This window comes from Amia ocellicauda, chromosome 13 (assembly GCF_036373705.1).
Source record: "Amia ocellicauda isolate fAmiCal2 chromosome 13, fAmiCal2.hap1, whole genome shotgun sequence".
Classification (NCBI taxonomy): Eukaryota; Metazoa; Chordata; class Actinopteri; order Amiiformes; family Amiidae; genus Amia; species Amia ocellicauda.
Window position 1 is genome coordinate 13,814,665 of NC_089862.1, and position 15,214 is coordinate 13,829,878.

At 38.2% G+C, this 15,214-nt stretch overlaps 1 protein-coding gene across 1 annotated transcript; it reads right to left on the reverse strand.

Annotated features, from left to right (window-relative positions):
* Positions 1-4,048: 4,048 nt before the first annotated feature.
* Positions 4,049-14,650, reverse strand: LOC136766482 (uncharacterized protein C4orf19 homolog). The gene is made up of 3 exons (XM_066719972.1): positions 14,330-14,650; positions 8,317-8,369; positions 4,049-6,770 (listed from the first exon to the last, which is right to left on the reverse strand). Exons 2-3 carry the CDS (start codon positions 8,346-8,348, stop codon positions 5,915-5,917), a joined length of 888 nt encoding a protein of 295 aa, XP_066576069.1. The 5' UTR covers positions 8,349-8,369; positions 14,330-14,650; the 3' UTR covers positions 4,049-5,914.
* Positions 14,651-15,214: the final 564 nt, after the last annotated feature.

Here is a 15,214-nt window from a genome sequence, read left to right on the forward strand (position 1 = left end):
TGTTCAAATTTATTGAACAGGGCTCAACAATAATAGCCCTTAACTACATATACACACTTTGTGTGACATCACAAAGTGTTTGACACCCATATGTGAGTTACGAGGGGAACGTTTCACAGCTAACAAGCTGTACATCTACTATGCAGAATATTAATTTTCAAATTACTTAATATAAATATTTAGTTATAGAAGTATAAGTTTATTTCAGTATGATGAATTATCTGATGTGTGGAGCTTCTTTTTATTTTATTTATTTTTAGGCATGCATGAAGATGTACTGTAATTGGTCATATTTTTAAAAGCAACATATCACCCCTGAATATACTGTAAAAGAAAGGTTTACAGGTAAAATAAAAAATAAACAATCACCGCCATAATTCAATAAATGACATCACACAGCAAAGGTTGCTCTCTCCAAATATTTACTCATTGTTGGCCTTTTAAAAGTATACATTGGTTAGACTAATTGCAAAGTTTGTTTGCATAACTTCATAAGGAAAGGAAAACACCCATATTAACATAGCTGACCATCGACATTAATACAATGGCAATTCCTCCTCCTCAGCATATGACCTTCAAAAGCATATTCTCTTATTACTCAATTTCTAAGCAGACACCCGTATCCAGGGTGACTTACAATTGTTACAGGATATGACATTATTTTTTACATTCACCCATTTATACAGCTGGGGATTTACTGGAGCAATCTAGGTGAAGTACCTTGCTCAAGGGTACAACAGCAGTGCCCCACCCGGGATTGTGCCCACGATCCTGTGTGCCAGAGTCCAGAGCCCATATACTGTGTACAGCAATCTAGATATTATTAGTGCAAAGACAGGTCTAAAATACTATTCAGGTTTGACTAACTGGCTAGTTCAGCTTAATAGGGTCCAAGAAAATGCCTATATTATTGGAGAAAACCAACTCATTCAAATAAATCTTCAGGAATTGATTATGAAATTATTTTGTTTCTGAAATTCTCATTTATGGAAAAGCTACACCTACAAAGCGTTTAGATACCAAGCTCAAAGAACAATATTCAATAGCTTTCAAATTGCATTTTAATAGTGGAAGAGTAGCGTGTGTCATTACATGCTAATACCAACTATAAATCTATTTGTATGACAGACTCATTCATTGAATGGGGTATCCGAGTGATCACCATTCACTTTACAATACTTCCAGTCGTCATGTATTTAATGTTCAGCTATTAACAGTACTAAGGAAATGTCAATAGAGTAGCTGTGAAGGACCACATTACAGTTTTTTGCGATTGCTTACACAGTTGTTGCGGAATTTGTCTCATTGTGTCAAAACTCTACACACAAGCCAAATAAGACACAACACTTGAGATCTCACTTCTATGTCAAAATGAAACTCTGCAATCAAAACCTAATAATCCTTTTTCAAAATGGCATTTTTACAACAAAATGATACACACATGCACCATATGAATCACTCTTTCAAAGCAGCGACAACACACTGATGTACTTTATACAAAACACTGCTGTCTTTAGTACTTTGTATACCTTTTTAATTTTCTCATACAGGATTCTGTGAAAGATTGTTCCAGTACAGTACATCTACTCACATTTCAACAAAAATAGAAATAGGCTTCAGAAAAAAATATATACAGCTTATTTTTTTGCCATTGCAGGTTTTTACAACAACAACGTTACTGTAAACTCACGGAAACAAAAATAATTACAGTAAAATTACAGTGCAATGATAAACAAAAAATTGTATTGTAAGGGATTGTAAGGGATCAGGTGGATGGTTTATGGATCTGGCTACATCATCCACCTCATCCACATCACAAGCAATGTCATCCCTGGCTAGGCAGCGGGGAAAATATCGCCTTGCGTGCCGTATCCAACCCTGGAGGGACCCCACCTCAGTGTCTCCACATGCCTCTTCCATCGCTTGCAGAAGAGGCAGACGGGCATGTTGTTGGCGGTCATACACTTTCCAATGCCAAGCCGAAAATAATTCCTCAATCGGATTGAGAAATGGGGAGTAAGGGGGCAAGTTTACAACTGTGAAGTTATTGTGGTTGGCGAACCAGTCCCTGACCAGAGCAGCCCAGTGGAAACTAACATTATCCCAGATGACAACAAACCTGGGCTGCTCTGGTCCGTCCTGCACAGCTGCATTATGTAGAGCATCCAGAAATGTGATTGTGTGCAGTATTGTAGGGACCTAGGGTGGCATGGTGAGGAAGAGCGCCTTGCAGACTAATGGTGCCACACAAGGTGATATTTCCCCCGCGCTGCCCAGGGACATTCACAGCGGCTCTTTGTCCGATAACATTTCGGCCCCGACGCCTGGTTTTAACTAGATTGAATCCAGCTTCATCAATGAAAATGAACTCATGAGGCTGTGCAGCTGCATCAAAGTCCAGGACTCTGTGTAACAGAAAATGCATGAACTGTACCGTGAATATGGTGTAACTCAAAACACAGGACTACAATGTCTACATTTTCACACAAGGATGGGGGTGGGGGATGGGGGACACATTCAGTCAAAACTACAAGCAACAGGCAAACCCCCTGCCTAGGTCACATACTGCTTTGTCTGAATGTATCTATGCAGTGCCAATAGGACACAATCTGCAGCCATTACTGTATCACAGTATAGTACAGTGACACTTACTTGCACATAGTCATAGTGAGGGTCTTTGACTCGGACGCTGTTCCTCTCAATGGAACCCTGTACAGCTGTGTCATCGTAGGTGGGTGTTGACGCAAGATGCGGCAGAGTGTGGACATACTGACACGGCTGATATTATGGAGTGTTGTGTGATCTGCGATGGTTTGCTCTCGTAGTTGATGTAGGCGGATGGTGTTTGCCAACACTAGATTGACAAGGGCCCAGTTCCTGTTCATGGGTGAGCAGACGTTGCCTTCCACCCTCAGCAGGTCGTCTGGCAGTTCTGTAGAAAATGCAAGAATATGATGTCATTGGTTGGGTTCTTTTTAAAAACTGTACTCTCATACTGTTCACAGTAACATCAAAACTGTATTACATATACATCATACCACTAGACCTATGTTTTTCTTCACTGAGGAGCATAGACCTAATATGGTAGGACTACATTGTGTTGTACTGTGATGCAGAATGATGTGCAACAGTTACACAGGTACAGTCTAGTGTAGAAAGTTGAAGACATGCCTGTTCTCCTGTCTAAATGTCCGTATTATGGATGCTACCGTGTAGTGACTCAGGTTGGGCTGGACTCTCTGCCCAGCCTCCCTCATCATCAGGCCATGATTTATGACATGGTCCACCAAAGTGGCCCTAATGTCATCAGAAATATGTCTCGGTCTATTGCCTGGTCCCCTTCTTTGTTCTTCTCGTCCTCGTCCTCGTCCTCGTCCTCGTCCTCTCTCTCTCTCTCTCTCTCTCTCTCTCTCTCTCTCTCTCTCTCTCTCTCTCTCTCTCTCTCTCTCTCACTGCCTCCATGTTTGCAAAGTTCTCACAGAAGAGGTGAGCTTACCTGAGGTCTATTTGTAGTGCTAAGGCTCAGACTAATTGGTGTTCAATTACTGTATAAGTGTTTTCCTGTGTGTGTGGGTGTTGCCAATTTCAGGTATGTTTTGCAATTTGAATAGAAGTGTTTTCCCAATGATTGCAAGAGATTTCATTCTTGATCGAAGTGTCTAATGTAAGAAACAGTGTGCAGTGTTTTGCAAGTGTGTTGCAGAATTGCAAACAAAGTGCAAAGCAGAAAATGTGTTTGTACTTTTGGTGCATTTGTTTAAGGCATGGTTACAAAAGTTAAGGTTTTGATGCTTTTGTCTAAGCATTCACTTTCAGTGTGTAAGCAATCGGCAAAAAACTGTAATACATGTTCCTTGTTTCAAATGTTTGTTCAATTGCAGTAACGGTATGATTCCCATTTCATTGCAAGATCTGGGAGCTGATTGGCACGGTTATGGTTATTACACTTCTGTTGATTTGACAAAGTCCACGTGACTGTCATTGTATACTAAACTGCTAACAAAATGTATTTTATAGATTAATCAACATAAAAAAAAGACTAAGAAAGCACAATATATTAAGGATTTTATTTTACAGGTTTAGGAATCACTTGCATACATTTCAGACAAAGTTGTTATACTTTTAAAAATATGTATTGTGTGCAATATTAAAATAGTTAAAGTACTGTAGAAAAATACATTCTTTGCATAATTTCAAGGAGAACTATTTTTCAGGAAGATACAACTACTGAGATGATATTTTTTCATTCAATCACTTAAAAAAATTATGTTACACTGGTAATTAATAAGCATTTCAACAGCTTTCTTCCATCCGTGCTGGTTGTGAAGCACAGAGCAATCTACAAATCCGTACAGAAGCTCAATGGTGGGTTTGTTTCACATCTCTGAATACCTTACAATTTGGGAGAATGCACATAAACTTTTAATGCACAGGGTCAACTGTTAACAAGAAAAGCCCCTAATAGAACATATCTGCTTTTGGCGTGTATCCAGAGTAAAAAAGCAGATCATAAGTCAATCTGACCATTAAATGTACTGAAATCATACCCGTATCTATTTTCTGTTCCTTAATGGAGAGGTTGCTATAACAACTGCTAGCAATTCGGGAGGTAAAAAAAAAATGCCATAAAAAAACAGCATACACAAATCATAGTTCTTCAAGGTAGTCTCTTCTCTCCCTTTATATTATTTGGCAGCAATAGAAGTCTTTCTTACACTGGCAATATCATTGTGCTCACGTTTTCCCTCCAACACATCTTTTGACTGGATTTAAAATATGGCTGTTGATGGAGAGGACAGTGGCGATCTTACTTTTGATGTATATAAACAGTGACAATTAACTGGAAAAAATTGAAATCTTTTAGGAAAATGTCACAGAAGAAATGTCTCCAAATATATATATATATATAATAACTGGTCAATAATAAGAAAAAAAACATTTACATAAGTAAAATTGAGGTTAGACCAAAAAAACTTTGACCCACCTGTGAATCGCACATTACGTTACATTAAGTGATATCACATTTTGATTTATAAATAGTACAGATTGGCTTCTAACAATTAATTAAACTGCAATAGTCTGCAGATTTGTACTTTTGGGATTCTGGTTTTCATTTGATCTTGCCACTTGTTTCAGTAGGGTGGAAAAAATAAATCAGCTACATGTGGTACAATAAAACATGTCCCCGTCTCACCCACAGAGCCCAAAATGTCAGAAAAGTTCATTTTTACAGCATTTCTTGGACTTAATCTTTTTAGTATTTAATCCAAGGGCTTTGTCTAGATAAGAAACATGTTTTAAAAGCGATTACATTTATTGGGGCTGCACTGTGAACTATTCTTGCACTATTTAGATTAAATGCATAAGGTACTAAACCATCCACATAACACTATATATTTTCATTTTCTGAATCCACTTCTTGACACAGCCTGTGCTGCGCCGACAGACTGCTGAACTCATAACTGTAACAGTGACAATGTATGTACAGGAAGATGCATATTATCAAATATATAAATAATACATCGATAGGAATATAAACACCATTCAACTCGACAGTGACGTTTCACAGTATACTGCCCAAAACACACTAATTGCTCTTCAGGGAGGGGACTCCTTTTGGTGCAAATGCTTCTCTTGATAAATATTTAATTAGAATATGTATCCATTTGTAATTGTTTTGGGAACATACTAGATTTTGGAATGTGAAGAACTGTCTTTATAACGGTTCATGAACTTGAATTTGAGCAGCTGATTTTCTAACTTAAAAGCCCAGTCAGGCCTGACATCATACAACAACTGCACACATTCCATTAACAACATTCAAGATAAAAATATATAAATATGTATTTATGTGGCACGAAAAGGAAATTGTCTTCCTCTGATGTGGACACCTCCAGCAGTGGAGAGTAAATTGCTACTCGTAGTCCTCTCCGGCTGTTGCGGCTTCCAGAGCTGCAAGTGCCTCCGCCACCTCCGAGTCTGTAATGCTATCGCAGCCATCTGGAAATGTTTCCTCTTCCTCAGAGTCTGTGTGCGCTGCAATTGATGCATCTGGCACTCTGCCATTCATTTTCGTCCAGCTAACCTTGGTGTCTGCAGAAGAGAGGCTTGCTGTGCTTGAATTAACCTCTTCAGAACTGTCTGAAGTATCACTTTTGGCATCTATTACATCATCATCTGAAGAGCAATTTCCTGAAACATCAGGCGTGTCTGGTAGGGGGCTGTTTGCTTCTGGCTGCTGATTGCACACAGGAGGCTGTAGTGTGTCCTGGAGATTTCCATTCGCAGCTGCCGGTGAAATGGTTCTCAATGCTGCAGGCTCGTTTTGAATCAAAAGATCTTCAAAATGATGGTTTTGTGATGGCTGGACTATGTAAGTATCCAAAGCAGAAATATCCAAAGCATAGGAAGAGCAGTGGCTGGGCTCTCTATTGTTTGGACTACCACAGTTTTCTTGAGCTCGCTCGGTCTCCAAGATATAGAGCTTATCATCACCTGCAGAACTTCTGACATGGCACTTTCCATCCCCCAATCCTCGTGGTTGATCTATAGAAAATACGTGGACACGATTTTTTTGATTGTTCTCATCTTCTAGATTTCCAACTCCTGGTTTCCCCGTCACTGCCCTCTTGTTACTGTGGTCTGGATTGTTAAAGGTTTGCGCTTTCCGGTGGTTGTCGGATTCAGGTGGCTTCCGTCTGTGAAGAGAGTTGTGTACATCTCTTCTACGGCCATGGACATCGACTGGAACAGACGGGTCGTATATGTAGCTGGAAAAGAAAGGAAAATCCATTTGTTTGTGCAATCCACACATTAACTCAAATCAATGCTTCCTAATGTCTACGCTTATTTTTAAAACTTGGGAGGAAATGTTTTGTCATCATTCAGTTTCTAGAACTCTTATAAGGTAGTTTACATCTCATTGGATTTACCACTACAGAGAAAGAAAAGAAAATATATTTTTTTCCAAAACTAAAGAAAAATGTATTCATAAGTTTACTCTGCTCAGTGATCTCAATCATTGATGGATTCATTTTGTTTTTGCACTATCCAGTATGATCACAAAACAAAAATAAATAAATAATACACAATTATATATATATATATATATATATATATATATATATATATATATATATATATATATATATATATATATATATATATATATATATATAATATACAATGACAGTTTGAATGCACAATCTGGATGACAGGTGTCTGTAAATGCAGCAGCCTCAGAACTTCTCCAACAATCTTTTATTCAGTCTGCTGGAGTTCAAGCCCTAGGCACCGCAACCTTTTTCCAAGCGGACAGAGCAAGAGATGTTCTAGAAAAAGCACTGGAAACATGACTAATTCACACTGACAGTAGTTCATCAGAAGTCCGATATCCAATTGCAGATACATACATTTCTTATTTTGTGCACATGATGCTTCTTGGCCAGATAAATGTTACAAACCTTCAAAAACATACAATTTGTTTAGACTGGTTTAAAGGATTATCAGTAAATAAAACATCTAGGTTTGAAAAACAACATTTTTACCATGCAGCTGCCTGACCTTGGTAACGGCAAACAGAGATCAGGGAAGCCGGAAGATAAATGCTTAGTGCATTAATTCAACACCACTTTAAAACAGAAGATTGCTATCCTGCAAAGAAGCTCGTCAGAAATAATACATCAGCACCATCTTTTCTTGAACGCCTATATTAAAAAGAACTGGAATCATATTTCAAATGGTAAGCAGTGCAAACCCATCATCCACTAATTCTTTTTTCACATTTCATGTCTTAAGTCAGCTGTGTTAAACTGACTCAAACAGGCATAATAGCTCCACAAGCACTCTGTTTATAGCAGGCCTGCAATTCTAATGCCACATCATGTGACACTGATAAACAGAGGTCCCAGCAGACCGCAGAGCAAGGAAAAACACATTACAGGTAAGAGTCTAGGAAACAATACAAATGCCTTAAAATATACCCCCCAAAAAAGAAACTGCTTGACTAGATTCTTTACAGTTTATTTGAATCCCCTTCATTATAATTGCTGTGCATTTAACATTTAGAGAAGTATTCACATGCAAACAACTGATATAACTGCCACCCTGCTATAGTGGTATATGAGTATTTACCTAGGTTCCCTGGTTGTTTATTAAAGTTAGTGTACAATTCATATGCACAACAGTACACCTTGATATGTAAAAAGTAAGGAAATTTGCAGTTGTAAGTGTAAAATGATTAGGGTGAAAACTGTACTTTTGCAAACAAAACTGCAAATCAGGGTTATATTATAGGTTTACATCGTCTTTTCTCACCTTTTTATCATCCGACAGCATCTGCACCCCATCTGGCCAGTTACGTATTCAAACTGGAGAGAGTGAAGGATTGGACTGGTTAGTATCAGGACAAATACATTCTTGAATAAGACATTAAAAAGGACTGTTGCCTTAATGTATATAATCGTGATTAGTAATATGTTGCCACTAAAAGAAAACAAATCATATTAAACTTGGTTTCATGCATCAATAAAACGCTTACACTCACGGGGAGATATAAACCTTTGACTGCCACTCTTGAGCTATATGCTTTGGTAGTCAAATGTATCCTGCTGTTTTAACTGAAATAATCAACAATTCTCTGAAAGGATAGAATTGAGACATAAGTACTGATTTTAATTAACACACATGTACCCATATAAATTAAATTAAACATCAAACACATAACCTGAAACTGTATCCGTTTATCAATATTTTAATGAACGAATCCAACATAAACCATATATAAATCCTTTATTACACTCAGCTTTAGGCAAGAAAGCAACAGAGAAGTAACTGAGGTATGGCATTTCTTTTTACGAGGCCTAGAAAATAATTCAGACAATTATTCAAATGGATGTGTTTATGCCAAGGCCACTGTAAACATCTGTTTTCACACAGTCAGGTATTTTTGCACAGAGATCTTCACCCATTCAAGATCAACAAGCACCCGATTACGTAATCATCATAAGAGCTACAAAGATGTTTAATGGTACACCTATAATTGTTATAAGGCACTAAAAGTGACAACATTACCCATGCCCTTAACCAGTTGGATGTTTTTCTCTCACAGCTCATAATTACATACATTGCCGTGCTGTGAAATGTCTTTCTGCACCCGCAGGGCCACATCTTTGCATGATCTCAGCAGCAAATGGATCTACATCTTCCACATATTAGGATTAACATTTTAGCAAATAGACCCGACACAATACAGCTGGTTGTAATACACATACTGCTTTGTCATCATCACTAATATTGACATAAGGTAATGTTTCAGTCTTTCCTGTTCCATGGATCAGGGTTTCCCCGAACACTAGAAAAAAAAGAAAAAAGAAACTTCCTGCTCTGGATTTAGATTGGGATTGTGGCACAGTGGAAAGATGGCAGCTTACTTTGATAGAAACCTCAGAAGGCCTAGATAACATCTTCCTTTATTGTATTTAAACAAAATCCCTCTCCTTCAACTACTTAAACATTCATCTGACCCCACACCCACTTTGTGCAACATATCCACCAGCCATTCAGTGTTTTACATACGATTTCTAATTTTATCTTTATTTTTGCTGTGAATGAAATATTGAAATATTTGAACTTGAACACTGCAGTGACTTTGAGACACTTTGTGACCGACAATGAAAACACATGCCTGAAAACACAGATCAAGCCTGATGTTTGAAACAATATTGTATGCGTATTTCAGTGCATAAAAGGTATAGGAAAACACCTGCTCACCTTTTCAACTTTGGAAGAATAGTACTCAGATTCTGGCACAATCTTTCACTAACTTAAACCGGATAACTACACATTTAGTGCAAATCTACAGTGTCACAGGATTCCCCTTGACAAGGTGCAAATTGGTATGAACAGTGATGAGGTGGAGTTGAATGTCCTGAAGTTGGTCTTGGCTTAATACAGAGCTCACCAGATACCCATGAATGTGTAGTTTCATTCGTGAAACCGACTAGTCCTCCACAGAATGCTTCAGCGGGATTGCCTGCACAGTGTTGATGAAGTGAGTGAATATATTATTCCAAATTTATTTATTCAGGAGTGCTTAAGGCTTCTGCACCCGACACTGCTGGGGACTCATGTTCAGCATATGCTCCCATCCAACCCTGTTATCTCTCTTCCAAGTGGAATATCTTATGGAGAGCTTACATCCAGATGTCGGAATCGCATTTTGAGGATTCAGAACATCCTCTCAATTACAGTGCGGTTCTACTTCTGATCGGTAGAGGTTTTAGGGTTGAGCACCAGAGTCCCTGACCCCCCACTTCATTGGAAACTCAACCGGCCGCTCAGACTGTCAAAAGGTGCCACATACAAATTTGAGTGAGCTTACATACAAATTTGTAAGCGGAGCTGGGAAAGCTTACATAGATGATTGGAACGTAATTGCTGGCAGCACTACTCCACATTGACAGAATCGATCCTCTTCCATTCTTTGGAGAGACACCCATTTTGGTTTTGCACATGTCCGCGATCAATGGTTTCCAGGACACAAGGCAATCCACATATCCCAGGAAATACTTTTCGCAGCTCATGAAACCAGGAAGGGATTATTTATTTTTGTCAATTTATTTAAGCTGCAGTCCCCAACTAGATACAATACAATCCAACTGACTATTGACTAGAAAATAGCCCACATTACATTACGATGCGCCAGTGGATTAAAATGCAGCATAGTACAGTGAATACACTCCAAGAAAATACATTACTGTCTCATGGTTTATCTCTCACAGCACTGTACGTGATGACCTGACAAGTATCGGTACACATTATTGGCTACAAAAAAGCCAATCATGTAATTTCTCCCTTTATCTGTGTCAATTCAATAGCCAACCGATGTATCTGGGCACCCATAATTCTAAGTGTTCATTTTAACCAAGCACAAGTTATTTTCAATTACATTTTCCTCACATAAGCTGGTCAAGCAATACACACGTATATAGAATGGAAATAGTACACAGGACATGGCACTATTTATTACCAAATAAACCATATACTTTACATTGAATACCACAAACTGATTATTCAATGGCATAATAATGAGATCACACTGCTTTGGTTTAGTAGACCAGTCTCAGATACTGTGGTGTTCCAACTTTAAAAAAACAGGAACAGATCCACATCTGGTAATCAGATATATTTAACAACAACAACAACAACAAAACAAGCTTTAAGTGTATTTAATTAACACCTTACTGTTGTGAGGTTCAGCTGAGAGCACGCTGTACATTCAATTAAAGAATATGAAACAAAAGATGTAAACGCAGATTTACTGGAGTATAAACAAGATTGCTTTTATACTGGTCCACATCTACATGTCGGATATATTTGCATAAGGCATGACTGTACTTACTCTGTTCCTAAGAGACTGTACGTCACATAAAAAGTCAACAAGGTGGCATTATAATGATTCACTATAGGACAGCCCTTTTCAAAGCAAGTTAAACAGTTACTATACAAGCAGAACTACTTAGCTTTTCCCCTTTTTTTCTTTAACAACAGAAAAAAAAAGGTTTAGTCCAACGACCCACAACACAGAATGTTTCATACACTCCTTATAGCAGTTTAGATTAGATTAAAACACAATACATTTACAGTGTTAGTTTCAAACTACCACATAAATCAAAATAATCTATCTATATCTTATGGTTAAAAAAAAAAAAACTCAACTGCCTTTTCATATACGATCTTAAGTCTTTATTTGATCAACATAACTACAGCTGGAGTTATATCACTGTAAAATGTGATTAAGGAAAGAAAAATCGTATTCATATACATCATATTCAAGTCTACAAAAGATCTATATTAAATGGTTAGTATACAGAGACAATGCTGTGAGTAACTTGACAGAACATGCTCAATATCAGCCTGGTACCAATCACTCTATTGTGGGTAACTCCAGACAGACATCTAATATTGCCCCATTATTTACATTTTTCAGTAGCACATACACTCAAATGGATAACGGCATGTAGAGCCTGTATCTAATGAAGTCAGACTACACACAATTTGGTGTATTGCAAAAAGAAAGGGCCAAATTAGTTTAAGATTGGATGACCAAGTAACCACTGACTTTTAGCCAGATTCATTTGGGCATTTTGTGTTTTGTTTTCTTGCAAGCTGACTACTCACTTTTAATGGGTCTCTTTCTAATGCATAATTGGTATTACGTCTACTTAGAATATTCTGAAATGAGACATAACTGATGCTGTTTCCCATACCTGGTAGTAATTAATTAAACTTGCATTGTAGGATGACAGTGCACAATGTAAAATAGCTGCAACGTCTTTAGGGAAATCAAATAAGGAACCAGGCTAGTTTATTTATAGTTTTTACACATTCATAATATTGACTACAATTGATAAACCCGTTTTATGTAAAACCATCCGCCAAACATAACCTAACACTCAATCTAGCTATACGTTTGATGCTGCAAATTATATATGGTGTATAAACAAGAGTGTACTCAACTGAGGGTGGACTTTTCAGCAATGCAAACCATTAATCACTTAATTACACCTGGTCAGAAAAATACAAGGGATTTATTAATTCACACAGCACTCTTAAATTATATGCATTTCTGGAATTATATTTAAAGCCCTTTTTAATATTTTTGGGTCTCTTGCCAGACCATTGCGCACAAATTACCACATCACCATTCTGCTAGTACGGCAAGTCGAATAAAAAAAGTGGGTGAGCAATAAGGAATACGGGATATGCCAAATATTTAACACGTTTACTTCGTTAACATTGAATTTTAAGACTTGGCAAAGCTGTTAGATTTTAGTAGTTAGCAGTTGCATCCTCTCTCTCTCTCCTTGGCAACTAAATCTTGCCATCAAGAATGAAACAAAGGGCCGGATTAAATCAAAACTTTGAGCCACCTGCTAATAGAAAACTACAAACCTGTTCATCATAGCGGTTACATTTATGTTTAGATGAAAGTGGCATCTTACTAAAAATGAAGCTGCAACTGAGTACAGTTCTGTAGATTGCTATTAGGGGGTGGGTCCAAGTTTTGATTTAATCCGGCCCAAAGGGGCGTTTTCTTACTACAGAACATGTATTTTACTGCAGAAGCTTAAAATAACTGCTAAGCCATAAGAGGAGGGAAAGTACACTATTAATATATAAAAAAGATTTACAGCTGCCTTTTTTTATTTTTACATTACAAGTGATCTTAAAAACAATGTTGGTATGGCCTACATATAACTTATGTCTAGGAGAAAGTGTTTGCTAACATGAAGGAATCACACTGGATTTTACATGTTAAAGCATACAACCGTGTAATGCATGTTTGTTTAAGGTTTAAAATAGCAGGTGCATTAGTCTTGTATATGTGAGGGAGTTAAATCCTGTATTTCTGGCACCACCTCTTCTTGAAGGTGCACAATATGGACGTCTCTGAAGACGAGAACACCTTCCCTTAGGTTATACATACACAAACTCTTTAAAATGCTATGGATGCCAAAGTGGCTGCAGATTTGATATGTGATCATGAGAGTTCCTCAGAAAGAGGAATAAGGATTTTTGCCTATTAAACCAGTTTATCCATTAACAGTGAGGGCAAGGAGACATTTCTCAAATGTGTGAGTCACTACTTTTAGTGCTTCCAGACTATTATAAGTCATGCAGTCTGTTGAAACTTGTGATGAGCAGGTAAAGGCTTTGGTTACTAAATAACCTGCAAAACTATACTTCAGGATACACAGTAATGTCTAAAAATATAACAGTTATGACTCCACAGGTTGTTGTTACTGTCTGTACCCAAGGGGCAAGCAACAACCTGCTGCACAAAGCGCATGCTCAGTGGGGCAGAGAGCAATGTGTCAACGCTGTGGAGTTACCAGTACAGCCACTGGAAACAGAGAACAAACCAGTCACACAAACCTGTTTTTTTCCCCCCCTAAGGACCCTCTCCCCCCATATATTCATGTGATCAACTTTATTTAAAGCGTATATTTGTTTTAAACTGATTCACTAAGCTGACCCCCACCACCCGCTTTGTCAGGGTTATTAACAAACTATATTGTGCCACGTATAGCCTGTACAGAAAGTATACGTCTGATGCTGCACATTTATTTTTCCCCTCTTCTTAAACCAAATCGTGAACGTCTGTACACTTGTTTGACTAAAGTCATCACTGGCACCGAAATAAACAACCTGTACTGCAGAACTATTGGGCAGTGGCCATCCATCTCCTATACAGACCCCACAAAGAAGATCAGCTCAAAGGCATCCACACCATGTATGAATATAATAACCGTACGAACACACTGACCTTGATCAGCCGGGCAGCAGCGCTCGTACCTGCGCTGTGGCAAAGGTGTGTCAGCCGCCGGCCCGAGATGTGCCAACTGTTTCAGCAATCGCGTCCGTTTTCATTTATTTTGCAATCAAGGAGCTTATTTTCCAGAAGGTAAAAACATGCCGGGGGAGTTAGGCAGCACAACTCAACTCATACAGTCAGTGATGTTTTTTTTCCATGTCAGGCAGGAATAAAGTTATCGCTTCCCAATGGCTACAGGCTCCCACGTCTGCGTCCGACAGGCCGATTTGAATATTAAAGGCACCAGGGCCTGTTGTGCTGTGGTTTGCATGGTCTGTTAATGAGGCGTCATGTGACCTGGGATCAAAACTTTGCATTCTCGCACACCCTGTGCTGTTTAACCCCTTGTGTGCGCTTTTACCTGAAAGAAGTGGGAAACTGGTTTAAATGATTGATGCGTTGATTATGGCACGATTATTGCTAGGCAAGAAATTCATCCTAATTTCCATACCAGCCTTTTTGAACACTGCATTGTAACAGCAACAACAACAACAACAAAGTGTATGTATCTGCTTTAATTCATGTGGCTATAGGATGTGGACTGTAAGTGATATGTGTGGACATCAGAACCATTAAGTTCCTTTATTTATCCTTTACAGGATCTATACAAAGAAAAGAAGGATAGCCTGGGTGAAATCCTACAAGATATATCCTGTTGGCATCTGTCCTAACTACTGGTAAACAGATTTAAAACACCCCCTTAATCCCATGTGCTCTGTGAATAGGTATGCGAGTATGTGTCTCGAAAACTAGTCTGAAGTAGCTTGGTGTGGACAAAATGGTAACAACTACAGCCATGAATATCATACACAAATAAACAGAAGAGAATGGAGCCAA

Bases quoted from the DNA above. Each gene is read 5' to 3' on its own strand.
- LOC136766482 (XM_066719972.1), bottom strand. From the start codon at position 8,348: ATGGGGTGCAGATGCTGTCGGATGATAAAAAG. The intron at 6,771-8,316 runs GTGAGAAAAGAC...TTTCTTTTCCAG, and splicing joins TGCTGTCGGATGATAAAAAG to CTACATATACGACCCGTCTG.